Below are 26,722 nucleotides of genomic sequence, written 5' to 3'. Positions count from 1 at the left end.
GAGAACTTGTACCCAGAGTGGTCAGGCTGCAACTGGGTTTTACAAATTTTAGGGAGACATAAGACATCAATCAATACTTGCAGGATGGACATTGGTTTGGTCCAGAAAGGTGGGGACAACTGGAAGTGACAGAGGGACTTCTAGGTCATAGGCAGATTCAAAGATTTTCTGATTGGCAATTGGTTGAAAGAGTTAAGTTGACCGGGCATGGTGGCCCATTTCTGTAATCCTTGCCATGGGGAGGCTGAGGACCATTTGAGCCCAGGAGTTAGATACCAGCTTGGGCAACATAGAGAGACCTCACTTCTACCAAAAAAAAAAAAAAAGAGTTATTTTTTAAAGACCTAGCATTAATAGAAAGGAATGTCTGGTTAAGATAAGGGGTCGTGGAGACCAGTGTTTCATCATCAGATGAAGCCTCCAGGTAGCAGGCTTCAGAGAGAATAGATTGTAAATGTTTCTCATCAGACTTAAAGAGTCTGTTCTCTCAGTCTTTAAGGGGTGTGTTGATGTTACTGCTGGTCAGCTGGGCCTGAAATCCAAAGGGAGGAGGGTACAGTGAGGCATATCCAACACCCATTTCCTGTCGTGGTCTGAACTAGTGTTTCAGGTTAACCCTGGACTGCCCTTGGTCAAGAGCAGGGGTCCATTCAGATGGTGGGGGTGCTTAGAATTTCATTTTTGGTTTACACCACTGTGTCCTCTCCTGCCAGGGGAGGGACCCAGAGCTGGAGGCTTAGCCCTGGAGATACCGGTGAAGATGGATGAATGAGAAACCAGTTGGAGCTTCCAAGGTCTCTACCCACCCTCCAGACCTCCTCTGCTCCTGCCCCTGCCCTTTCATTCCCAACTTCTGCTCTCCCAGCTCCCCTCCCACCCACATGCTGTTCCCTCCTCTTCCATCTTCCGCTTCCTGGGCCCAGAGACTGGGCAAGATCCCCAGGGCTCTCCTTGCACAGGGAACCTCTCCCAGGGTGCATAGCCTTGCTGCAATCTTACACAGGGAATACATAAGCAAGGAATACTTCTGTCCCTCTTGGACTCTGAAGCCAGAAGGCCAGGGCCTGGTTGGCCTCCTAACTGCTGTGTCCCAGGGCCAGAGCAGTGCCAGACACCCAGCAGTCTTAGCACCCACGAAAGCTGGAGGGACCCACACCTTCCCCATCACTCAGTTGCATCAGTCTAACGCAATGGATTTGGGCAGCTTGTGGTGGTTCACTGGCAGTTTATTGGGGGACTTGAAGGAGTCAAGGTCAAGTGGGGGACTTCTGGGTGCCAGACCTGGCCCTTCCTTGGCCTGGGCTTGGGGTGTCCAAGCCCACAGAGCCATGCAGGGGGAAAGAGCTAGGCAAGCAGGGTGGTTGAGGAGGTCATTAGTGTGGCCTCGAGGGAAAACAATTCCAAGAGGAGCCCAAATTCGAATGTCACCTGGTGTCATTGAGAATGGAGAGATTTAGGTTATGAATTGTGCAGTTGGTGGGTAGCAAGCCAGGGTCCTGAAGATAGTCTGCATATCCCCTGGTGTCATTGAGAATGGAGAGGTTCAGGTTATGAATTGTGCAGTTGGGGGTATCAAGCCAGGGTCCTGAAGATAGTCTGCATATCCTCTGGTATATATCATTTATGTAAGGATGTTACTTAACTATTGCTGTCTTCCAGAGGCAGCTTCTTGAACAAATACTTGAGGTCCTATATAGGTTTACGGGAGTAGACTGTTTTCTCCAAGCAGGCCTATCGTCCATCAGGAGAAGCAAAAGGTTTTATTCTAGAGACAAGTCCTTCCAACTGTACAGCTGATGGAGTGGCCAAGGAAACCTGGTATGGACCCTTTCATTTCTCAGTGAACTGAGCCTCTGGGCTTCCTTTTCGCCATGTCTTGAGTAGGACCTGTGCACCTGGGCTAGCAGGGAAATGATCTGAAACTCCATGACCCGGCTGAGGTCACATCTTATTATCATATTGGAAGATGGCCTGCTGAACTTGTCCCAAGTTAATGATGTCTTTTACAGCCTGATTTAACTCTTCGTCTAGAAGAAAGTGGCTAGGAAGAGGCTAGCAACAGGAGGAGTGGGTTGGGCAGATTCATTCTGTCCCAGCTTCCTAGGATGGAATGAGCAGTCCCTTTCCCAGTGCCCCTCCTTCCTATGGTAGGAACATGGGTTACAGGAGCCAAGGGGCCAAGCCGCTCTGTCTGGGCCACCTGTTTGGCAGCTTCACCAGCTCAGCTGTCTCCTCGGCTGGTTAAAGAACTGCCCGCTGGGGCCCTTCATGGTGCATGACAGCTATCTGGGAAGGGAGCTGAACTGCCTCAAGAAGGGACAGAATCACTTTTTTATGTTTTATGGGGGAGCTCCTAGGAGTCCACAATCTCCTCTCTTTCCAGACAGCTGCATGAGCATGGAGCACTAGGAATGCATACTTAGAGGCAGGATATACATTAAGTATTTTCCTTCCCTTAGTTAAAGAGCCATGACTAGGGCTTTGAGCTCTGCTTCCTGAGTGGAAGTGCTTGGGGCAAGGGCTTTTGCTTCTACAATGTGGTTCAAGCCAACAGCAGCATAGCTTGTCTTTTGGATGCCATTTTCTACAAAGCTGTTCCCAGATGTAAATAATTCTTTATCTGTATTTTCTAAGGGGGAGTCCTGCAGGTCCATTTGTCTAGAATAGGTCTGCTCTAAAGTCTCCACACAAGTGTGTTTGTGTCTCTGAAGTGGGCGAGGGAACCAGGGCAGCAGGATTCAAGGTCTAACACACCTTTAAGGTTCAGTCGAGGGTGTCTAGCAGCAGGGCCTGCTATAAAGTTAGGCTTCCCCAGCCAGTGGTGCTCTTTTATTTCTAACACATTCCAGACCTGGTGAGGAGTGTCAACCTGAAGGGGTTGGCCTCATGTGAGTTGGGAGGCCTCTCTGACCAGGAGGCTGGTGGCCACCACTGCCCTAAGTCAGCTTGGCCTTCCCTGGGCTACTGGGTCTCATTGCTTTGAAAGTAACCACTGGCCATTGGATGGACTCCAGATTCTGAATTAGGACATCCAGGGCTGGCCTGAACCTCTCATATACATATAGGAAGAAAGGCTTCTACAAATGTGGGAGTCCTAGGTCAGGGGCCTTCCTAACTCAGATTTTAGGGTTTCATATGCTTGCTGACAGGCTTCTACCCAGTGGGATAATTGGTTTTCTCCACTCTTGAGTGGGTTTAAGTATGAGGCCAAAGTTTAGGATCTAAACCCAGCAGAAGCCAGCCATCTGCAGAAATCCGTGCAGCTCTCTTCTACTACCAGGGACTAGTAGTGAAGCAATGGCCTGCTTTCAGTCTGGGGCAAGCATCCTGGCTTCTGGGGTAAGTATGAACCCTAGTCATCGAACCTGTGTCTGGGAGATCTGGGCCTTTAAGGGGAAGACCTTATATTCCCATTCAGCCAAGAAATGTAATGTTTTAATAGTATGTTCTTGAAAACTATGGAAGCCCTCACTAGCAATAAGCAAATCATCCACATATTGCAATAAGATTCCACTTGTAAGTTTAAGATCTCTGAGGTCTTTTGCCAGGGCCTTCCCAGAGAGGTAGGAGCTATCCTGAAACCCCTGGGGTAGCACTGTCCAGGTATATTGGGAAGTTTCCTGGGTCTCTGGATACTTCCATTCAAAGGCAAAAATGTAGGAGAATTTGGGATGCAATGGGATACAAAAGTAAGTGTCCTCTAGATCCAGCACCATGTAGAACTGAGTGCGCCTAGGGATCTGAGAGAGGAGTGTGGATAGATTGGGAACTATAGGATGACTGGGAACAACTGAGTCGTTCACTGCCCTAAGCCATTCACTCCTAAAAGGAGTACCCTAAACCAGTACTCCCCTTTTGGTTTCTCCACAGGCAAGATTGGGGTATTACAAGGTGACTGGCAGGGCTGAGTAGGCCTGTGCTGTAGGAATTTTTCCAGGAGGAGCTGTATTCCCTGTAGGTCTTCTGTCCTCAAAGGGTATTGGGGCTTGCATGGGTAGGGTACACTTGGCTTAAGTTTTATCTTAATAGGCTCTGCAATGATGGCTTGTCTTAGAGTACTGGCATCCCATATAAACTTTGCCACTTGACATACTATCTCTTCCAGGACAGGAGGTAGCTTCTGACCTTTGGGAGCCAAAAGGGCCAGTAAATGGATTCTCTTCTCGGAGGTACTGAGACTTATATTGCATCCCCTGGAGGGAAACTGAGGCTCCCAGGTTGGATAATAAATCATAACCTATTAAAGGAAGGGGACACTCAGGGATATATAGGAAAGAATGAGTAATACCCTTAAATCCAATTTCACAAGTCAAAGGAAAGGCAAATCATTTTACCTTCTCCTGGCCATCTATTCCCATCACCATACAGTTGGCATTGCAGAGGTCCCACAGGTTGGGTCAGGACAGAGTAGGTGGTCCCAGTATCCAATAGTTATTCAGGTTTCCTGCCTGCTACATTGAGAGTGACCTGAGGCTTTGCGGTGGTGATGCCAACAGAACGCTTCAAGACTGCAGCTGGGAGAGCACTTGGGCTACATCCAGCAGAGAGGGTGGCCTTTTCATACAAGAGACTAGCATCAAGAGGAGTGGGTTGGGGAGATTCATGCTGTCATGACTTCACAGGATGGAATGAACAGTCCCTTTTCCAGTGCCCCTCTTTCTTATAATAAGAACATTGGTTGTCCCTCAGTCCTATTGCTGCTGGTTGAGGTCTGGTCACCCCTTGTCTGGAGTGTTTCTCCTGCCTAGGGTCACCTTGAGGCAGACCTGTAATTATGGCAGCCAAAATTTTTGCCCGATTTTTCATTCTCTCATCCTTTTTTTCCTCCCCTGCCTGGTCCTTATTGTTAAAAACCTTAAAGGCCTCCGCTATCCACGTCACCTGAGGTGTCTTGGGGTAAGCTTCCAGTTTCTGAACCTTTCTCCAAATGTCTGGTGGAACTTGAGTTATGAAATGCATGGTAGTTGTATGTTCATTTTTATAAGAAACTGTCAAACTGTTTTCCATAGTGGCTGTACCATTTTAAATTTTCACCAGCTGTGTATGAGTGATCCAGTTACTCTGCATCCTTTTCAGGATTTGGTGTTGTCACTATTTTTTATTCTAGCCATTCTCATAGGTATGTGGTGATATCTCATTGTGGCTTAAATTTGCATTTTATAAAGGATAAGGATGGCCTGGGCGCAGTGGCTCACGTCTGTAATCCCAGCACTTTGGGAGGCTGAGGCGGGTGGATCATGAGGTCCGGAGATTGATACCACGGTGAAACCCCATCTCTACTAAAAATACAAAAAAAATTAGCCAGGCGCAGTGGCGGGCGCCTGTAGTCCCAGCTACACAGGAGGCTGAGGCAGGAGAATGGCGTGAACCCAGGAGGCGGAGCTTGTAGTGAGCTGAGATCGCGCCACTGCACTCCAGCCTGGGCGACAGAGTGAGACTCTGTCTCAAAAAAAAAAAAAAAAAGGATAAGGATGTTGATTATTTTTTAATGTGCTTATTTGCCACTCACATCTGCTTGCTGACAAAATGTCTGTTTATATGCCTTGTCCATGTTCTCATTGATTTTTTTTTTTTTTACTGTTGAGTTTTAAGAGTTCTTTGTATATTTTAGATAAAACTCTTTGTCAGATTGTGGCTTGTAAATATTTTCTCTTAGTCTGTAGCTTGTCTTTTCATCCTAATAACAGAGTCAATAGCAAAGCAAAGGTCTTAATGTTGGTGAGGTCCAGTTTATCAATTGTTCCTTCTATGGATTCAGCTTTTGGTGTCAATTTTAAGAACTTTTTACCTAGCCCTAGATGGTATCTTTCTATGTTTTTTAGTCTAGAGATGTCATCTTTTTATTCCTGATATTGATAATTTGTGCCTTCTTACTCATGATCAATCTTTCTAAGGATTTATAAGTTTTATTAGTTTTTTCAAATAAGCAACCTTTTATTTTTATTTTTTGATGAATTTTCTATTAGTTTGAATTTCTTCTTTCTGTGGATATATTTGCTATTCTTTTTCTAATTTCTTGAAGTAGATACTCAGTTCTCTGTCTTTAAGAATTTTTCCCATGAATGGATTATTTTAGACCACAAGTTTCTCTTAAGCATATCTTTGTCACTATACCGCAAGTAATAATAGGTCATGTAAACAGTATAATTCTTTTTTGGAGAAACAGTGTAATTATTTTTGGACACTATGTCATGCAGGTTGGAGTGCAGTGGCATGACCATGGCTCACTGCAGCCTTAACCTTCTGGGCTCAGGTGATCCTCCCACCTCCACCTCCATAGCAGCTGGGACTACAGGTGGGCACTACCACACCTTGCCAGTTGTTAAAATTTTTTGTAGAGACGGGTTCTCACTATGTTGCCCAGGCTGCTAACTCATGGGCTCAAGCAACCTTCCCACCTCACCCTCCCAAAGTGCTGGAATTACTGGCATGAGTCACTGTACCTTGCCTCAGTATAATTTAATACAAATATTTTCCAACTTCCTTTGTGACTGTCTTCTGAGACTTAGAATATGCATAAATTTATTTCTTATCTTCCAAACCTTTGGGGATATTTTATTTTTTGATATCGGTTTTTTATTTAATTGCATTATGGTCAAAAACATGCCACACGATTTCAAGTCATTGACGTTGTGGAGATTTGCTTTATCCCCAGCATATGGACAAAAATTTGATGAACATTCCATGTACACTTGAAAAAATTGTGACTTTTTAGTTGTTCGGTGCAGTGCCCTGTATATGTTAGTGGGCCAAGGTTGTTAATGATGTTCAAATATTGCATATTTTTATTAATTTGCTGGATTGTTCTGTCACACACTGAAAGAAGTATGTTGAAATTTACCATTTCATCTTTTATTTCTGTTAATGTTTGCTTTATATATTTTGAGGTTATGTTAACAGATGCATACACATTTAGAATTATTGTATCCACCTGTTGGATTTACCCTTTTGCAATTATGAAAAGCCCTCCATTATAGTAATGTTTCCTGTATCAACATCACTTTTGTCTGACAGTAGAAACTCTGCCAGATTCTTTCACTTAGTGTTTGCCTGGTGTTGACTCAGCTCCACACCAACCATCCCCACTCCACCTCTGTGGCTGGCCCTAGCTCCGCAAACTCATTTCTGCTGGGACAGCTGGTGCTGTGCTAAATTCTCCCACTAGGGGCACCAGAGAAAGCACGCAAGGCTGGGGAAGATGGGGAATGTGCTCCTTTCAGTTTGCTTCCGGTTTCTTTCCCAGGCTTCCGGTCTACCTGCCACTGGGGCCACGTGTCCTCTGGACGCTGCTGGTTCACCTGGCAGTGGCACTTCCCCACCTAGCTGCTAAAACTGGGTTGCAGGTTCCCGACTCTGCAGAATCAGCTTGATCTCCCTGCTAGAGACCTCAAACCACTGCCAGGGACGCCTCATCTCGGGGGTCTGGGTTTCAGGCCGTAGGCCCTTCCAGCTCAGACCCTGGCAGCAGCTGCCATCCCTCTTCAGAGGCCAGATCCCAGTGTGGCAGCCGCCCTGGGGCACCTGGGGAGTGACTCATTTTCATGAATTCCAGCTTATTAGTTTTATTAATTCTCCCCTTTGTACCCCAGACTGAGTGGTGGTAGCTGCCTTGTGTGGTTGCTATTTTCCTGATACGTGGGCTGGCAAACCAAAACCTGAGACCACAGCCAGCTGCAGTCCTGTGTTCGTACAACCTGTGAGCTAAGAATGTTATTTATTAAGTAGAATATTAATAAATAAATAATAAACTATACTATAGTATCTAAATGTGAATTTTTTTTTTTTTTTACTTAAAGCATCTTCCATAGATATATATGAAATTCAAATACATTTTATTGGGACACACTGTTTTAATTCATTTTCATATTTATTGCCTCTTAGCACAATGCTTGAGCCTTGGAATACTTTTAACTCCTTTCATTCCTCTGTCACCTTCTGTGTTACTGTGGTCACATACAATTATTCACACTACTTATATTCATTATATTAAATCTGCTGTATAATTTTTTACTTCTATATATTATATCCCTAAAGTCCTTGTTATTATTGTCTTATACAATAGATTTTTATTTATATTAACTAATATTCTTTCCATTGCTTATGTTTGATATAACTTTTCATCCACCTTTTGGATTTCCTTTAGTGTGGTCTGATGGTGATACATTCTATGAGAGTGTGTTTCTTTCACTTTGTCTTTACTTTTGCATTTTGAAGGGTATTTTGTTTTGTAGAACGCTCTAGAATTAGCAGTGATTTTCTTCCAGCAGTTTCACAATGTTCTTCCATTGTCTTTTCTCATTGCTTACTTTCTCTTTTTGGAACTCGGGTATTATTCTTATTGTTGCTCCTTTAAGTATTGTGGCTGTTTGCTCTGACTGCTTTTAAGACTTTCTCTTTATTCTTGGGTTTCAGAAGTTTTGCAATGATGTATCCAGGTATGATTTTTCCTTGTATCAATTCTGCTTCAGTTTCTCAGAGTTTCTCAAATCTGTGGTTATTTTCTATCAGTTTTCAAAAATGATCTCCTGTATCTTCAGATATTGTGTCTGTCCCTTTCTCTTAGTGGATCCATGGTCTATCAGTTAGCTACTGCTGCATAATTAGCCGCCCCAAAGCCCACTGATGTGAAACATCCATTTTTGTATTATCACTCATGGATCTGTGGGTAGGCCCAGCTCAGCTGGGTAGCTCCGCTTCTCACTACAGATCTTGAGTCTACTGGGATGGTTCTACAACCCACGTCTCTCATCCTCTTGGTACAAGTGGTCTAGCTGAAGCATTTTCTTCTCAGGATGATGGTGGGGGCACGAGAGAAATCCCAATCACACAAGCTCATCTCATGTCTTTGCTTGTGTCACTTCTGCTAATATCATTGCCTGAAGCAAGTCATGTGACAATATCCAACGTGAATATCAGGGAACTAAACCAAGTCTTTGGCTGGAGGAACTGCAAAGTTACATGGCAGAGGGTATTGTATAGCAGGGGTCCCCAACTCCACAGTCCATGGCCTATGAGGAGCCAGGCCACATAGCAGGAAGTGAGTGGCAGGCGAGCAAGGATTTCAGCCTGAGGTCTGCCTCCTGTCAGATGAGCAGTGGCATCAGATTCTCATAGGAGCACAAACCCTATTGTAAACTGTGCATGTGAGGGATTTGGGTTGCATGCTCCTTATGAGAATCTGATGATCTGAGGTGGAACAGTTTCATCCCGAAACCATCCTTCTGCCTCATCCATGGAAAAATTGTCTTCCATGAAACTGGCCCCTGGTACCAAAAAGGTTGGGGACTGCTGCTGATGTATAGCAAAGGGTGAAGAAACAGAGTCAATAATTACATCGACTTATATACAACTATGCCAGACCTTGTCTCCATGTCCCCGATACCAAGGCTTTTTCTGTATTTTCCATTCTCTTTTTAAATTTTGTGATCTTCAGTCTGATGGTTCCTACCTACCATTCTTCTTGTTTACTCTTCCTTTCTCTGATTGTCTAATATGCTATTAAATTCACCTCTTGGGCCTTTCTATTATACCCTTGATTTCTATTTCATTAACTTCTACCACTTTGTTATTTTCTTCATACCTACTTTCTGACTTTTAAAGCGGAATTTTTTTGTTGTTTGCTTTTGAAGTAGGGTCTCGCTTTGTCGCCTGGCTGGAGTGCAGTGGCACGATCACGGCTTGCTGCAGCCTTGACTTCCTGGGCTCACGGCATCCTCCCATTTTAGCCTCCCGAATAGCTGGGACTACAGGTGTGCGCCATCATGCCCATCTATGTTTTGCATTTTTTGTAGAGATGGGGTCTCATTTTGTTGCCCAGACTGGTCTCAAACTCCTGGGCTCAAGCGATTCGCCAGACTTGGCCTCCCAAAGTGCTAGGATTACAGGCATGAGCTCACACGCTTAGCAAAATCGAATGTTTAATGTATTACTTTTCCAATTTTCTTCTCTCCTATTATAAACATTTAAATTTCTAACTGCTTATAAATTTCTCCTTGAGTACTGCTTTAGCTTTACCCTGAAGGTTTTTTTTTTTTCATTTTGGTATAGATTTTTAACTGTTCAATTTAAAGTATTTTAACATTTTCAGTTTGGTTCCCCCCTCCAATTGTTTTAGAGACAGGGTCTTGCTCTGTCACCCAGGCTGGAGTGCAGTGGCCCAATCATACCTCACTGTAACTCGAACTCCTGGGCTCAATCAACCCTCCTGCCTCAGCCTCCCAAATAGCTAGTACCATAGGCATGCAACACCACACTCAGCTATCTTAAAATTTTTTGTAGGGATGGGGTATTGTCATCTTGCCCTTGCTGGTCTCAAACTCCTTGGCTCAAGCAATACTCCTGCCTCAGCCCCTCAAAGCTCTGGGTAGTTTTCCATCTTTGAGAAGAAGGCCTGATCTGTAATTGTTGGGTGCAAGGTCCCACATATGTATATTCAGTCAGTCTTGTCAGTTATCTTGTTCAGTGTTTTCACTATACTTTGCATTCTAGATCTATCAATTATTGAACAATGTGTGTTAAAATATTTCATTATATTGTCGGTTTTGTCAATTTTTCCCTGTATTTACAACATCTTTTACTTCCTTATATTGAAACACCTCTGGAAGACATAATTTTAAATTGTTAACATATTTTTATAGTGACTTGAATATTTTGTCATTTATGTCTATTAATACTTTTTGCCTTGAGGTCTATTTATCTCATATTAATAGTATAAGTCCACTATATCTTCTGCCATTTTTTGTATGATTAACTTTTCTCTGGTCTTATGTTTTGGGTGTATCTTTTTATGGATTAAAACAAAAAATCAGTATAATAATTAGCTTCAAACTGGTGATTTTTTGTTTTCTTTTTTGAGATGAGGTCTGACTGTTGCCCAGACTTGAATGTAGTAGTGTGATTGTGGCTCCCTGCAGCCTAAAACTCCCAGGCTCAACCCATCCTCCCACCTCAGCCTCCCAAGTAGCTGGGACTACAGGAACACACCACCATGCCTGGTTAACTTTTGTATTCTTTTTTTGTAGGGAGGAGGCTTTGCCATGTTGCCCAGGCTAGAACTGGTGATTTTATTTGTTGTCACTGCTAAGGAATAAGGATATATTTCTATCATCTTGTTTAGTTCTTTTTATTTCTTTTATGCTTTTCACCATTCAATATTGATCTCTTATTTTTCTACACATACATAGAAGTTTAAAACTGGATTTCTATCATTTTGCATTTTGGAATTTACTCTTTATGTCTAATTTTTTCTTTCTTTCTTTCTTTTTTTTTGAGATGGATACTCGCTCTGTTGCCCAGGCTGGAGTGCAGTGGCACGATCTTGGCTCACTGCAACCTCTGCCTCCCGGGCTCAAGTGATTCTCCTGCCTCAGCTTCCTGAGTAGCTGGCACTACAGGCGTGTGTCACCACGCCTGGCTAGTTTTTTTGTATTTTTCCTATTTTTGTATTTTTGTAGAGACGGGGTTTCATCATGTTAGCCAGAATGGTCTCGATCTCCTGACCTCGTGATCTGCCTGCCTCGGCCTCCCAAAGTGCTGGGATTACAGGCATAAGCCACTGCACCCGGCCAAATTTTTTCAGTATATCTGAACCTCCTTGTGAACTCTGCAAAAACTACAGAACAACTCTATCACCTCCCTCTTTCCTTTTATGCCACATGTGTCTAGTATTATCACTCTTATTTTCTTTAAGCCCCCATAAATTGGAAATTCTTATTGTGCTATCTATTCAGTGATAGTTTTGATTTTTCCGTATGTCTTAGTCTTCTTTAGCTGCCATAATAAATTACCGCAAACTGGGAGGCTTAAACAACAGACATTTATTTCTCACAGTTCTGGAGGCTGGGAAGTCCAAGATCTAGGTGCAGGCAGATTCAGTATCTGGTGAGGGCTCACTCTCTGGTTCATAGATGGCAACTTGTCATGATGTCCTCACATGGTGGAGAGAGAAGGAGCTCTCTGGTGGCTCTTCATATTAGGAGACTAATTTTACCAGATCGGAGGCTAACACCTATGACCTCATTCAACCTTAATTACTTACTCCAAATGCGGCCATTTTGGAGATTAGGGCTTCAATATGTGAATTTGTGGGGTGGGTAGGAAAAACAACACAACTCAATCCATAGCACCACACATTAGTATATCTTTTTCTATGATTCCTTCTTTCATTCCATCTGCCTGTCTGATATTATTTTCACTCCTTTTAAAGAATATTTTGGGAGTTCATTTAGTAATGGCTGAGCAGTGGTAAACAATTTCAGTTTTGTATTTATCAGAAAATGCCTTTATTCAAATATTCTATTCTACCTTAATTTCTTGTCATTTTCTTTCAACACTTCGGAGACACTAGTACACCATCTTCTAACTTCCATAATCAAATTGAGAAGTCAGTGCAAGTGTAATTGTTTTATTTTTTAGATGTATGTCTTTTCTCTCTGGCAGGTTTTAAATTTTCCTCTTGGCTTTGGAGTCCTGAAGTGATACTCTGAATGTGCCTCAATATGATTACTTTATCTGAGTATTCATGTCTTTAATCAATTTTGGAAAAACCACTCATTGTTATTTCTTCAAATATTGTCTGTACTCTCTTCTTCTGAAATTTTGCTTATTTCTATATCAGACTGTCTAATTCTATTCTCCCTGTCTTCTAGTTTATTCTTTGTATTTTCCAGCTCTTATTATCTCTAGGTCACATTTGAGTAGTTTCTTCAGCTCATGTTCCAGTTTCTTATTCTCTCTACATCTGTGTCTAATCTGTTATTTAATTTGTCCCTTGAGTTTTAACATATGATGGTTATATATTTTTTTACTTCTGGATGTTCTCTTTAGATTTTTTTTTAATTTTGGGGGGGTCAAGTCTGCCCAATATTTTTCTGATGGTATTGTATTCTTTCCTGATGCTTTTTATGATTTTTTTCTTTCTTTAAAGTTATTTTATTTTTATAAAACAAAGTTGGGGTCTTCCTATGTTGCCCAGGCTTGTCTCTAACTCCTGGGCTCAAGCGATCTTCCCGACTTGGCCTCCCAAAGTGCTGGGATTACAGGTATGAGCCACCATGCCCAGCTGATCTTTTATTTCTTTAAGGAAACTTATTTTGTATTTGGTATCTATTTTTTCCAATGTTTAAAACCTTTTATGCTCTAATTCTACTCACTCATTGCTTCTTGTTTTTATTTTTCTTTTGTAAATTTTGATTTATAGCAGATTTATGGAGATAGTATCTGTGAGAATTCTATGATTTCTGGACTCAGAGTCTGTCCCTTCAGAGAGAATTTTCCTTTGATTTCCAGGCATCTATAGAGTGAAACCAATCCATTATTACCTTACATTTGTTTCTTGGTTTAGAGTTTAGTGTATTTAACTAGTAATATAAATACAAACCCTGTACTCTGGAAGTTTCTGGATTCTGAGGTGAAACTTCTCTTCCTATTTGTACCTTCATGCAGAGCCAATAGTGAGGCAGACAGGGTTGTGCAGAGTGTGTCTTTCTTCCTAGTTCAGTATTTAATTTAAGATATATCCCTTCCTAAGCTCCTAATTTATGTGTTTTTTTCATTTTAACTTCCTATCTTATGGACATCCGTTGCCTTGTCTCTTATCCCCTACATGGGGCACAAGATAATTAGACAAAAGCAAACATTCTCAAGGAAGCTTTCAGCCTCCTGACTTAACTACCATGTTGAATCATGATCCAGTTCCCATTTTATTTTTGGCCTCTGAAATGTTCGTGTTAACTTGGCATAGAGTGGAAAAGGATTTAAGATATTTTTTCATTCAGGATTTAAAAGTGTTTTTTTTTATTTTAATTTTTTTAAAACCTGAACAGCCAGAGAATCAGATGAAGTGTTTTATAATAGAAGAGTTTTAAGCTATTACTATAGTCTGAATGTCATGTCCCTCCAAAATGTTGCAGTCTAATCTCCATTGTGTTGGTATTAAGAGGTGGGGCCCTTTGGGAAGTAATTAGATCATGAAAGTTCCATCCTCATAAATGGGATTAATGCTGTTATAAAAGAGATTGAAAGGAGCATTCTAGCTCCTTCTGCCACATGAGTACACATAGAAGGTGTCATCTGTGAGGAGCAGGCTCTAATCAAACATTGGCTAATCTGGTGAGGGCTCAGAAGAAGAGGAGAGCTATAGAGAAAATCCTCAGTCTTCTTGGAGATTATCCAAGTGGTCATGATCAAAATCTGGGTAGAAACATGGACAGTAAAGCCCATTCTTATGAAGTACCAGACAGAAATGAGGGACAGATTATCAGAAACTGAAGGAAAGGCAATCCTTGTTACTAAGTGGCAAATAACTTGGCTGAATTGTGTTCATGTTCTAGCCTTTTGTAGAAGGAATAACTTATCAGCAACAAGGTAGAATATTTGGCAGAAGAAATCTCTTAGCAAAGTGTTCAGGGTGTGGCACAGCTTCTCTTGACTGCTTTTAGTGAAATGCAAGAAGAGAGTCATGAATTAAAGACAGAATTTATCATCAAAAGGGAAGCAAAACTTGAATATTTGGAAAATTCTGAGCCTGACAATATTGTAAAGAATGTGAAAGTGTGTCCAGGAGAGACACCAAAGGTGTGGTCAAGCAAATGTTTGATAACGAGATTAGTATGGATAGAAGGAAACTGTGTGTTATTTATTAAGACAATGGAGGAATGATCTTGAGGGCATTTCTGAGAATTTCATGTGTGGGCAGCAAGCCACCCAAGTACCAAGGCAAGAGACCGAGGGCACGAGCTGTTCCAGTATAATACAATATATGAGAATAGTTATACTATATGTAGATCATAGATATGATTATATATGAATATCATTAATCATTAGTTTGTGGTAATTACTCTTTTTTCCAATATTATAATAATCCTTGCTCTACAATCATAACCTAGGAAAAACCAGGCCGTACAGAGATACGAGCTGAGGGGGCATAGTGAGAAGTGACCAGAAGACAAGAGTGCAAGCCTTCTGTTATGCCCGGACAGGGCCACCAGAGGGCTCCTTGGTCTAGCAGTAACGCCAGCGTCTGGGAAGACGCCTGCTGCCAAGTGGACCTTGGTCTAGCGGTAGCATCAGTGTCAAGGAAAAATACCCGCCACTTAGCAGACCGGGAAAGGGAGTCTCCCTTTCCCCAGGGGAGTTTAGAGAAGACTCTACTCCTCCACCTCTTGTGGAGGGCCTGACATCAGTCAGGCTCGCCCGCAGTTATCTGGAGGCCTAATCATCTCCCTGTGATGCTGTGCTTCAGTGGTCATGCTCCTAGTCCGCCTTCATGTTCCATCCTGTACCCCTGGCTCTGCCTTTTAGATAGCAGTAGCAAATTAGTGAAAGTACTAAAAGTCTCTGATAAGCAGAAATAATGGCATAAGCTGTCTCTCTCTCTCTCTCTCCTCTCTTTCTCTGCCTCGGCTGCCAGGCAGGAAAGGGCCCCCTGTCCAGTGGACACGTGACCCACGTGACCTTACCTATCATTGGAGATGGTTCACACTCCTTATCCTGCTGCTTTGTCTTGTATCCAATAAATATCAGTGCAGCCTGGCATTCGGGGCCACTACTGGTTTCCACGTCTTGGTGGTAGTGGTACCCCGGGCCCAGCTGTCTTTTATCTCTTTGTCTCGTGTCTTTATTTCCACACTCTCTCATCTCCACACATGGAGAGAAAACCCACCGACCCTGTGGGGCTGGACCCTACATTCATGGATGTCTCATCCACCACAGGTCCAGAACACCAGGGTCTTGGGAGCAGAATGATTTCAAGGCTTTGCTCTCAGGATTCCAGTTTTGGGCCTGCATTGGCTGTTACAGCTGTGGCTCAAGCAGGCCCAGGACCAGTTCAGAGTGCCCCTCTGGAAGGCATATGCGGTAAACCTCGGCAGCATCTGTATGGTATCATTTCCACACGGGCTTTGGAGGGATGGTTGCCTCCACCTAGATTTCAAAGGATACCTCAGACAGACGTAGGACAGAGGCAGAAAACAGCCACAGGTGTGGCAGGGGTTACTGGAGAGAGCATTACTCAGTGGCATCATAAAAGCAGGGCTGCCCTGAAGACCCCAGACCAGTAGAGCCACCAGCAGGCAGCTCCAGCCTGTGAGAGGTGCATATAGCAAAGCCAGGAGGGAGGGCTGCAGGGCTGCCAAAAACCTTGGGGGTTCAAGCCCCACCCCAGTGTGTCCAGAATGTGGGGCATGGATTAAAAAATATTTTGGAGACTTAAGATTTAATGTTTGCCCTGTTGGGTTTTGGACTTGATCAGGGCCTGTCATTCCTTCCTTCCTATTTCTCTATGTTGAAATAAGCATGTTTATCTTATGCCTGTCCCACCATTGTATTTTGGAAGCATGTCACTTGTTTGATTTTGCACGTTCATGGCTGGAGACAAATTTGCCTCAGAATAAATCTTACCTTGAGTTTCATCCATATCTGTTTTACGTGATATTTAGATAAGACTTTGGATTTTAGAATTTTGATGCTGGAACTACGTTAAGACTTAACTGAAGTTAAGAGTTTTGAGATGGAATGAATTTATTTTAAATGTCAGAAAGACATGAGTTTGGGGACGGGCAGGGGCAGAATGGTGTGGTACAATGTTTGTGTCCCTTCAAAATTCATATTGAAACCTAATCACCATTGTGTTGGTATTAAGAGGTGCAACCCAGCCAGACGTGGTGGCTCACGCCTGTAATCCCAGCACTTTGGAAGGCCGAGGCAGGCGGATCACCTTAGGTCAGGAGTTTGAGACCAGCCTCGCCAATATGGCAAAACCCCATCTCTACTAAAAGTACAAAAATTAGGTGGGTGTGGTGGCAGGTGCCTGTAATTCTGGCTACTCAGGAGGCTGAGGCAGGAGAATAGCTTGAACCCAGGAGGAGGAGGAGGCTGCAGTGGGCTGAGATGTCGCCACTGCACTCCAGCCTGGGTGACAAGAGCGAGACTTCATGTCAAAAAAAAAAAAAAGAGGTGCATCCCTTTGGGAGGCACCCCTCATGAATGTGATTCATGCCTTTATGAAAGAGACTGAAGGGAATGTCTTCGCCTCTTTAGGTCTTTCCAGAGACACATAGAAGGTGCCATCTATGAGGAACAGGCCTTCACCAGACATCAAATCTGTTGGCATCTTGATCTTTGACTTCTCCACCGCCAGAACTGTGAGCAATAAATTTCTGTTCTTTACAAATTAATTAGTCTAAGGTCTTCTGTTATAGGTGGCTATCTAATGGGGCAGATTGTTGGGAACAAGTTTCTATACTCTTTATTTTTCTTATACTACATGACTAAATTCTCCACTTTAATGTTTTATTGCAGTGGTAACAATGTATAGGCTTATCATGTTTTTGCACTTAGATAGAACACTTCTAATGCTTCACCACTAAGTATGGTGTTTGCTTTAGGTTTCTGGTAAGTAACTTTTTTCAAAATATTGAAATTGCCTTCTATTCTTAGGTATCCAGGATTTTTAAAATGTTATAACTGAACGTTGATTATCATTTGGTTATTATTGCGTATTCTCTTGCTATGGTGAGTGGTATCTTTTCCTAAGATTTTTATTGTTCTCGCATTTCTGGGATAAATTGTACTTATCATAATATATTAGTATTTTCATACACTTGGATTTGATTAGCCAATATTTTATCTTTTGTTCACAATTATGATGGCTTCTAATTTCCTTTCTTGTGCTGTTTCTGTTTTATAGTATCAGTTTTGTGTTTGACCATAAAAGAATTTAGTCAGTAATAGTTTTTTAGTGCTTGAGATAGAAAGGCATTTCAGAGACCTGGACATGTTTGTTTGACCAAGCAGAGCCTTCAGAAAGTCTAGCTGTTTGGAAATTTATGAATTACTTCATGTGTATTACAGGAGGGTCATTTTCTGTTTTCAGAGATCAAGACATGAAATCCATGTTCAAGATACTTTCCAGTGTGTCTTCATGTGATCCTCTGAGTCCAGCCATCAGGCTACCAGCAGCTCTTGGAAACCCTGACATACTTATTCTTAGAAGACTGCTTTCCGGACTCAAAGTGGAACCTCAAATTTTCAATTTTCTTTGTTTTTAAAGCCTACACATAGGTGATGATATATACGTGCATATATATTTTGGAGAATTTATAATTCTGAAAACAATGCTGGTCTTACGGAACCCATCCATTCCCCTTTCCCCGTGTGTGCTCCGAGCTGTGGTGGCACGTGAAAAGGGGTCCTTCCAGCAGTGGCCCACAGCCCTGGGCTCCATACTTGCTCACTTCATTTACAAGAGCAAGAAATACACATTCTTGTGTTGTTTAAGTCATTATGATGTGGGGATTTCCATTACTCATACACCTGATCTAGTAGTAACACAGTAGCCTATTTTAGCAATATCATTTATTCAATAATCCATTCTTTCCCCATTAGTTTTGAGCCTTCATTTATTGTGTACTAAGTTCTGGTTATTTTTAGTGGTTGTAATCTCCTTCTTTCCTACTCTCTTAATCATGGGATTGCCAACATCTGCTCTGTGTTTCTGTGCCATCTATAGCCTCTGGCCTTGGTACTGCTTCAAAACTGATATTTCTAACCTTACTTTGACTTCTCCATTCAGTGAAGTTCCCATAGTTCATCACTCAACTGCTCTCTTTCCATCGTGACCTTCTGAACTAGCTCACACCCAGATATACTTTTGTTATCTGCCTTTCCCCCTCATAAACATGGGCTGCTGCTGGGGAAAATCCACTACAGAACTCTTGCAGGTCTCTGCAAATGTTTAATGCCCTGTCTTAGCCATGACCTCCACAATGCTATGTTATGTCCCCTAAGATATCCCTTCTCTCTTGCCTTTGGGGATAGTCCTAAGCTTCCATCATGGCACTCAAAGTCCAACCTTATTTGTACCTTCATTCTCTGAGCAGACACCACCGTATTCTGTTTCACAGAGAAAATGTGACTGCTGGGGATAATTCTTTCAACTTCCTGGCCCCTTCCTATACATGATCTTTCTCTGTATTCTTGCCTATTGCTCTTCCATGTTGATAGAAGTGTCTGTTCTCCTTGTCAGTGTCTCGGCCTTGGATCTGTCCCCTAGTCTATTCTGCCTGTGTAAGGACCTTCCCTGACCAGCTGGGCCACCATCTCCTGCTTCTCCAATCCCTCACTCTAGACTGACTCTTAACCTTTGGTCAACAATACTTGAGCTTTTACATTCATAATGGAGCATCTGTGTTGAACCTTGTTCTTTTCTAGACACTACCCTCCGTTCTGTCTTCCATCCATGGTGACTTTTCTAGAAAGAGCATCTATCACACTGGAGACAGCAAACTCCTTGATCCATTCTAATTCCTAACCCTGCAATAATTTTCTATCTCCCTTACTCAAGTAATTGGGAGTGCTCCTAGTGTTACCAGAGACCCAACAGTTCCCAATTTCGAACTTTTCCGTGTTCACATTTCTTGACTTGCTATGATTTTACATCACAGATTACATCCTTCATTTGAAGAGACTCTAATGGAAGGTTGCCATGGAAACTCTCTCATGTGGCTGACCTCCTACCTCACTTGCTCTTTCTGAATGAAGTTCCCACTTTTGCCTGCCTTAATGAAAGTAATGCTCCCCAAACTCAAGCCCAGGGCTGCGAATTGGAAGCATCTGGGGGCTATTGTTTCTGGGTGCTGGTGTGAATGGCAGGATGTGAACACAAGCCTATGATGGGCAAAAAGATGGACACACAGGCAGAGCCTGACAGGTGCTGGTGGTCCTATCTGGTCCTGAGTTGCTGGGACCCTCCTTGCCCACTGCCCCTAGAATGGACTTTGGCCTCAGGTTTGAAGTGTTCAGATGTGACTGAGATGAGCCTTTTCCCCATGCCTCAGGAATAGCAAAGAAACTCTATCTGGAAGGTTCCCCAGGGTTCCCCACCCAGCAGCCTCTGGTATTAGACCAGGCAGTGGCTGGCCAGGATGGTGGGGACAGAAGGGAGACAAAAGTGAGCAGTGGGTGGGGTCACATCCTCCCTGACATTGAATAGACAACATGGGGAGGAAGGATGAGTGATCTTTAGAACGTTCATGGAAAATGCATATTGGGAAAAAGAATGCATGAATTTAAAATTATTTTGCAACAAAATAAACTTGTACTAACTTGTGAAAACATGTCTGAAAAGGATCTAGTTTGAGGCCCTAAGAAGTATAAGACAACAGTTTGAACAGAGCTCCTATCAGACACATGAATTCTGCTAAAATTGAAACCAGAACAAACATGCAATTGATGGTGAAGCTTGGCTGGAAACATGGTGAAATCATTGATGATTTATTGAAAGTTTATAGGGACAATGCCTCAAAGAAATCAGCAATTTAAGTAAGTGGATAACTCATTGGAAGAAGAGAAGAGATGATGTTGGAGAGGAAGTCCACAGCAGCAGACCAGCCACATCAGTCTGTGAGGAAACAATTCATCTTGTTTGTGCCCTAATTTAAGAGGACTGATTAATAGCAGCAGAAACAATAGCCAACGCTGTAGGTATCCCAAGGTGTTCAGCTTACACAATTCTGACTGAAATTAAAGTTGAGTAAACTGTCCACTCGGTGGGTGCCAAAACTTTCTCCCAGCTCAGCTGCAGATAAGAGAAAAGCGTTCTATGGCCATTTTAAACAAGTGGAATCAAGATCCTGAAGCATTTCTTCAAATAATTATAGCCGGAGATGAAATGTGGCTTAACCAGTACACTCCTGAAGGCAAAGCTCAAGCAAAGCAATGACTACCTAGAGGTGGGCGTGGTCCCATCAGAGTAAAAGCAGACATGTCAAGGGCAAAGGTCGTGGCAACCGTTTTGTGGATGCTCAAGGCATCTTGCTTATTGACTTTCTGGAGGGCCAAAGAATAGTAACATCTTATTATGAGAGTGTATAGAGAAAGTCAGCCAAGGATTTAGCAGGAAAACACCCAGGATATCGTCACCCCGGAAAGCTTCACCAGAGAGCCCTTCTCCACCATGACAATGCTCCTGCTCATTCCTCTCATCAAACAAGGCCAGTTTTGTGAGAGTTTCAATGGGAAATCACTAGGCATACACCTTCCAGGCCTGATTTGGTTACTTCTGTTTTATAATTTTAAAAAATCTTTAAAGGGCACCCACTTTTCTTCAGTTAATAACGTCACAAAGACTGAAGTGGCATGGTTAAATTCCCAGGGTGCCCAATTCTTTAGGGATGAACTGAATGGCTGGTACCATCACTTGCAAAAGCGTCTCGACCTTGATGGAGCTCATGCTGAGAAATAAAACATTTTTAAATTTTTATCTTTTAATTCAATTTTTTCGTGAACTTTTGAAGTCCCCTTGTATTTGTTTTCGGTGGAACTTTGAGTCTGATATCTCAGCTCCCCATGGATGGCTGCATCTTAATAGAGAAATGAACGCCATTTACCCTGATGCTCTCTACTTGGCCTAAGTTTCAGATGTTGAACACACACGTGTGGGAATTTATGAATCTGTGCACCTGTGCCAGCTGGTGGGTGAAGTCTAAGTTTCTTCAACACAATTAGTTATCTTCTGCCTCCTGGAATCTGGTAGGAAAGGTTGAGGAAAAGCAGCCATCCACAGTGCCTCCACCACTGGAATGGGGGCAGCCCTAACGTGTGCCCCACTGCCCCCCATGCTGAGGAGTCCTTCACTCCAGGGATGTCTTCACCCCAATCATTCAGACTCCCCCAGTGTTCCTGCGTCACCTGAAAGGTCGGAAGCATCTCAGCACATACTCTCCATGAGTGGTACTTAGGCCTCCCTCCCCATCAATACTGAAGCCCTCAGAGGCAGAGGGGAGTCAAGGAAAAGAGTGGCCATCAGCAATAAATGAGTTACAAGGTTGGATTTCAAAGAGAAAAACTTGTCACCAAAATCACTACTCAGGAGATCTGGACTTCCTCTGAATGTGAGTTAAAGAACCCTTGAGGGTTAAGAGCCAACTGCACCTGATCCCCACTCTCCCATCCCAAGACCCTGGGAAGTCAAACCAAGAGGTAATCAACAGAAAACAAGTTTAATGCAACAGGTGACAACGGTCTGGAGCGAGTCCATGCTCCAGAAGGCTCAGTCCGTGGCAGTCCCGTGGCTCAAGACAGGCTGAGGCCGGCTGCAATGGAGGCCAGCAGCAGGAGGATGGCCATCCACAGCCCACCACAGCTCTCACCCATGCTCCCAGCATATTCTTTGAACACTGATGAGTTGATAGGTGGCCCCTCTAAATTGCAGTAGCGAATTTTACAACACTTGAGGTAAAAGAAGGGCATGGGCTCTTCCAGGAGAAACCACTTCTCCTCTGGCTTGGGTCTCTCAGTCGCTGCACAACCAGCGGAGCACTGCTTCGAAATCATGAAAAAACGTGGAAATATTTCTAATAGGAAATAAAGACCGAGAGAAGGCAATCACGCAATTCCAATGCCTGACACTGAGGCCCTTCTGTCTGGGTCAAAGCCTCACCCCTGGCGGCCCTGCTCAAAGGTACACACTCAATTGGGGCACCAAGGGGGAGTCGGGAGGACGAGGGCCAGGCCTGTGTGTTGAATGCTGCTTCAGGGAAGGGCTGGCTTCTGCGTGGTATGGCCTGTCCATATGCACTGGGAATGCGGGTCTAGGGGTTGCTGTTTGGGAACAAACAGGTCTCAACTTCTCAAACACAGGGTTGGCTCAGGCCTTTGTGACCACAGACAGACACATGACTCCCAGCCATTCTGGCCATCACCCAGGGTGTGGAGCTGGCCTCTTGGTGGGCCTGGCTCAACTCTGAGCTGGGGGTCTTGTCTCATGACCACACTTCATCTTATACATCACTGTACAAATCATTTTGCCATATTAAGTTATAAAGTCGATGTGGGCCACACTGAGTCTGAAGCATCACCTCAGCACCCCACCAACTTCGTGGATACCGAAGGGCTGGAGAGTGACTGCTGGGCGGAATCAGAATTCACGAGCCCTGAAGATCTCCCTGCGGGCAGAATGTGCTGGGTGTCCAGATTCCCCTTGGGGAGGGCTTCATGTACCCAGAGGTTTTCAGGGGAATCACAGATGACAGAGCAGTGGTCTCCACAATTTTTAAGGCATGCACCCTCCTTTGAGAACACACTTGAAGGCTGTACACCTTGGTTTTGTGCATCTCTTGTAAGAGTGACATAGACACTGTTCTCTGTGGCGCATTTAACATTATTAAAGCTTAATTTTTCATTTAAAAATGGATGATATGAAATCCAGATTTTCTTCCTACCTCCCAGTATTTCATCTGGACCCACTGTAGCAGGCACTGCCTTACACTAGCACAGTTCCTATGGACTGAGTGCCACCCCACTCCCCCTTCACCTCTCTCTGGCCTCTGAGAACTTCGCTCTTCACATTTTAAAGGGAAAAAAAGGCAGGGCGCGGTGGCTTACGCTTGTAATCCCAGCACTTTGGGGGGCCGAGGGCGGGTGGGTCACCTGAGGTCAGGAGTTCGAGACCAGCCTGACCAACATGGTGAAACCCCACCTCTACTAAAAATAAAAAATTAGCCAGTGTGGTGGCGCGCATCCATAATACCAGCTACTCTGGAGGCTGAGGCAGGAGAATCACTTGAACCCGGAAGGCGAGGTTGCAGTGAGCCGAGATCACACCACTGCACTCCAGCCTGACTCCGTCTCAGAAAAAAAAAAAAAAAAAAAAGGCTACTTTCTATTAGTTATTCCCCATTGAGGAAAACTAGACAGCCCTGATTCCTGAAAGCCCTCTATTCACCTGCCTTTGGGTCCCCAACAAGAGCGAAGATACTCACTCACGGCCGCTATAACGCAGTATGGCTCTGTCCATTTGCACCTCCTTGGGTTCTGGCACTCGAAAGTGTTTTCTCTCTCACAAACATGACACCACACTCTATTGTCACCCTCGTCTGAAAGGAGGAATAAAAAAGAAAGCAGAATGTTCCAGTTCTCCGTGCCTATCTGATGAACACAGCCGGCATCCGACCAGCACAAACTCGGCGGGTCCCCATCCTTCTCCCCCTGAGCAGTGGCTGGGGCCACATGACTCGAGTGAGCCGCATGGGGAGAAAGCAGGAGGGGTCTCCGGCCACGTAAGAGCTGCCCGCTTCCCCTTCGCCTTCCCCCATGATTGTAAGTGCCCTGAGGCCTCCCCAGAAGCCAGCACCAGGCTTCCTGGACAGCCTGTGGAACTGTGAGCCAATCCCACCTGTCTTCTTTATAAACTGCCCAGCCCCCGGACTTCTTTACATTCGGAGTGATTTGTCTTCTCTCCTGGGGGCTCCCCCATCCTCCCACATCCAAGCACACAACATGAGCGCACAGCGCACCCCCACTCGGCCGCAGCACCCTGACCCCAGGTCGGCCACGCTGCACCCACGGGCCCTGGCATCTCCCGGCCGACGGCTGTGGAAGTGACCCTGGGGCTTGGGTCTGCTCCCACGTGCCCTCCCGCCCACCTTCCAGGTCCACCCACCTCCCAGGTCCTGCACCCCGACTCCCTCAAAGGAGTCCTCCCTTGGGTCTGGGTTGGGCCTGGCCTAGCTCTGCAGGAGGAGCCGGCCCTCCTCCCGCAGCTGGAACGGTTCTCAGCCCGTGAAGCCCCCGGAGGCCAGGCCGGCGGGAGCCTCCAGCCTGAGGGCTCCCGGGGAAGCGCGGCCGGAGGGGGGCAAGGGCTGGGGAAGGGCCGGGCTCAGGCTGCCCCGCCGCCCTGGTGGAAGCCGCACGAGGCGAGGCTCCCCAGAGGCTTCCAGGCGCCGCGGGCCCCCTGAACTCTCCGTTCTCACGGCCTGGTCGGGGCGGTGGCCACGCGGTGCCGGGCAGACGCCGCCCGGCCCCGTCCTCTCGGCCCGTGGCTGTGGAGGGCGAGCCAGGCTCACCCGTCTGCTGCGTGTCCTCTGGATCTCGTTGTCTCGCAGTCAGGTTGGCGTCTGTCCACACCCGCGGTAGGGCCACGACCAGCAGCAAGGCGAGCAGCGCCATCGTCCCCAGCGATGCCCAGTGAGGGTCAGCGCGCGACGCCCCCTCCCCGCCCTTCTGGAACCTTCGCAGCCTCCGCGCGCCTCTCCCCGGGTCTGGCCGGTAGGGGGAGCCCCGCCTGCCCCGGGGCGCGCGCCTCCCACCCGCCGGGGCCTGTCGGGGTCTTTGGAGCCCCATCTCAGGGCCTCGCGGCCACTGGCGGCCCTGAACGCCTGTTCTGAGTCCCGCCTTGTGCTGCTGCTGGAGCGGCCGGCAGCCAGGCAGGAACGGGCGCGGGAGCCCTGGGAAAGGCGCGTGTGGAAACGCAGCCCCTGAGCCCAACGGCCGTCTCCTTGGGGACCCCACAGCCCACAGAAAGCGGCCAGCGGCCAGGTAGGGGATTTTCTCCGCTGAAGAGCACGGGCGCACCTCTGAGAACTCGCCCCTGAATAGCTTTTAGCTCATTATAATACCAAAAAAACAAACAAACAAACAAACAGAAACCACATCCCTGGGGAGAGATTCTAGATGCTAATGACACACTCCAGGGCACTAGTGTGTGAGGTCACGGTGCCTGCGTGCCCCGAGGACTTCCCAAAACGTGCTTACTAGTGAGGCCCCTGCCTGGGCCGCTCGTGAGTAATCCTGTAAAACTCTCATCAAGAGGGTCTCCCCAGCGTGAGTAGGGACTGACTCATTCTTTTGAGCAGCCCACCCTGTTCCTCTTTCAAGCTGTACTGTTTTCCTTAACTAAAAGCTCAAATAAGAATTCCTCCTGGCGCCTGTGGTCCCAGCTACTCGGGAGACTGAGGCAGGAGAACGGCGTGAACCCGGGAGGTGGAGCTTGCAGTGAGCCGAGATCGCGCCACTGCACTCCAGCCTGGGCGACAGAGCGAGACTCCTGTCTCAAAAAAATAAAAAAGAAAGAAAAGAATTCCTCCTAAGTCACTAGCTTTTGGCTCTATCTCCTGAGTGGCAGGTTCCGTCTTGTCTCTCTGAGATCCTGACTCTTTAAATATAGGTTACTTAACCCTATACCTCTTGCTAGGCATCTCTTGTCTGAATTCCCTCCTCCAAGAAGACTAAGAACTGGAGGATTTCCATGTCTCTCACAGTAACAGTGCTACCCAAACATCAGGGTTGTCATCTAGGCCCCCTGCCCTGCACAGAAAGCCAATCACCAACAGCAGTGCCAGGGAAGAAGGCCTCATTCAAGTGCTACAGCCCAGAGATGGGCGCTCAGTCACAAATCCCTCTCCTCAGCCCACTAAAATTAGAAGTTTCCAGAGCAGGGAAGAAATGTCACCCTGTGTGGGAAAACAGGAATTAGGGAGAGTGAGGAGGCAGCTAGGCAGTCATGACTGGTGAGGGGTCTGGCCTCAAGGACCTACTGAGTTTCAGCGCCTTGATACTGTCTGGGAGGCCCGATGGTTGGTTTCCTGAGAAAGGAGCTCAGATAAGACAAATGTAACTTTCCCAAGTTTTAAGATAGGGTGGGCCAATTTCTATGTTTATTCAAAAGAAACCCTAAATACTAGTTTTACGAGAAATTGGGCCCATGTGAGTAGGCCCCAAAGGGCAATCCACAGGTGTTGTTCTCCACCCTGCTTTCTCCTCTCAACCCTCTGTATAGAGGCCCTCTGTTAACACAGGCAGGAGCAGGACTTTCACACTCTTTTCCTTTCTTTGCTTTCTTCTTTGTCTTTTTTTTTTTTTTTTACAGTTGTGATATAGTTTGGATCTGTGTCCCCACCAAAATCTCATGTTGAATTGTAATCCCCAGTGTTGGGGGTGGGGCCTG

The 26,722-nt window shown here is 45.1% G+C and overlaps 1 protein-coding gene and 1 long non-coding RNA gene across 4 annotated transcripts; one reads left to right on the top strand and one right to left on the bottom strand.

Moving 5' to 3' along the window:
- The first annotated feature begins 1,831 nt into the window (after positions 1–1,831).
- On the top strand, positions 1,832–23,191 carry LOC103786232 (uncharacterized). Of its 2 annotated transcripts, XR_010112838.1 has the most exons (5): positions 1,832–3,339; positions 4,106–4,169; positions 4,862–4,896; positions 17,038–17,141; positions 17,873–23,191. It is a non-coding gene; the product is annotated as an uncharacterized LOC103786232 (long non-coding RNA). The 2 variants fall into 2 exon arrangements; XR_010112837.1 differs by having other exon boundaries at positions 1,832–4,169.
- On the bottom strand, positions 21,980–25,119 carry LY6K (lymphocyte antigen 6 family member K). Of its 2 annotated transcripts, none has more exons than XM_003819482.8 (3): positions 24,843–25,119; positions 23,760–23,873; positions 21,980–22,352 (listed from the first exon to the last, which is right to left on the bottom strand). In XM_003819482.8, exons 1-3 carry the CDS (start codon positions 25,117–25,119, stop codon positions 22,072–22,074), a joined length of 672 nt encoding a protein of 223 aa, XP_003819530.2. In that variant the 3' UTR covers positions 21,980–22,071. The 2 variants fall into 2 exon arrangements, with proteins under 2 accessions (XP_003819530.2, XP_063462549.1); XM_063606479.1 differs by lacking the exon at positions 21,980–22,352 and adding an exon at positions 22,454–22,599.
- Between the last annotated feature and the right edge of the window lie 1,603 nt (positions 25,120–26,722).

This window comes from Pan paniscus, chromosome 7 (genome assembly GCF_029289425.2).
Source record: "Pan paniscus chromosome 7, NHGRI_mPanPan1-v2.0_pri, whole genome shotgun sequence".
Lineage (NCBI taxonomy): Eukaryota > Metazoa > Chordata > Mammalia > Primates > Hominidae > Pan > Pan paniscus.
The sequence above is the reverse complement of the archived record's forward strand: the minus strand, read 5'-3'. Positions and strand labels throughout refer to the sequence as shown.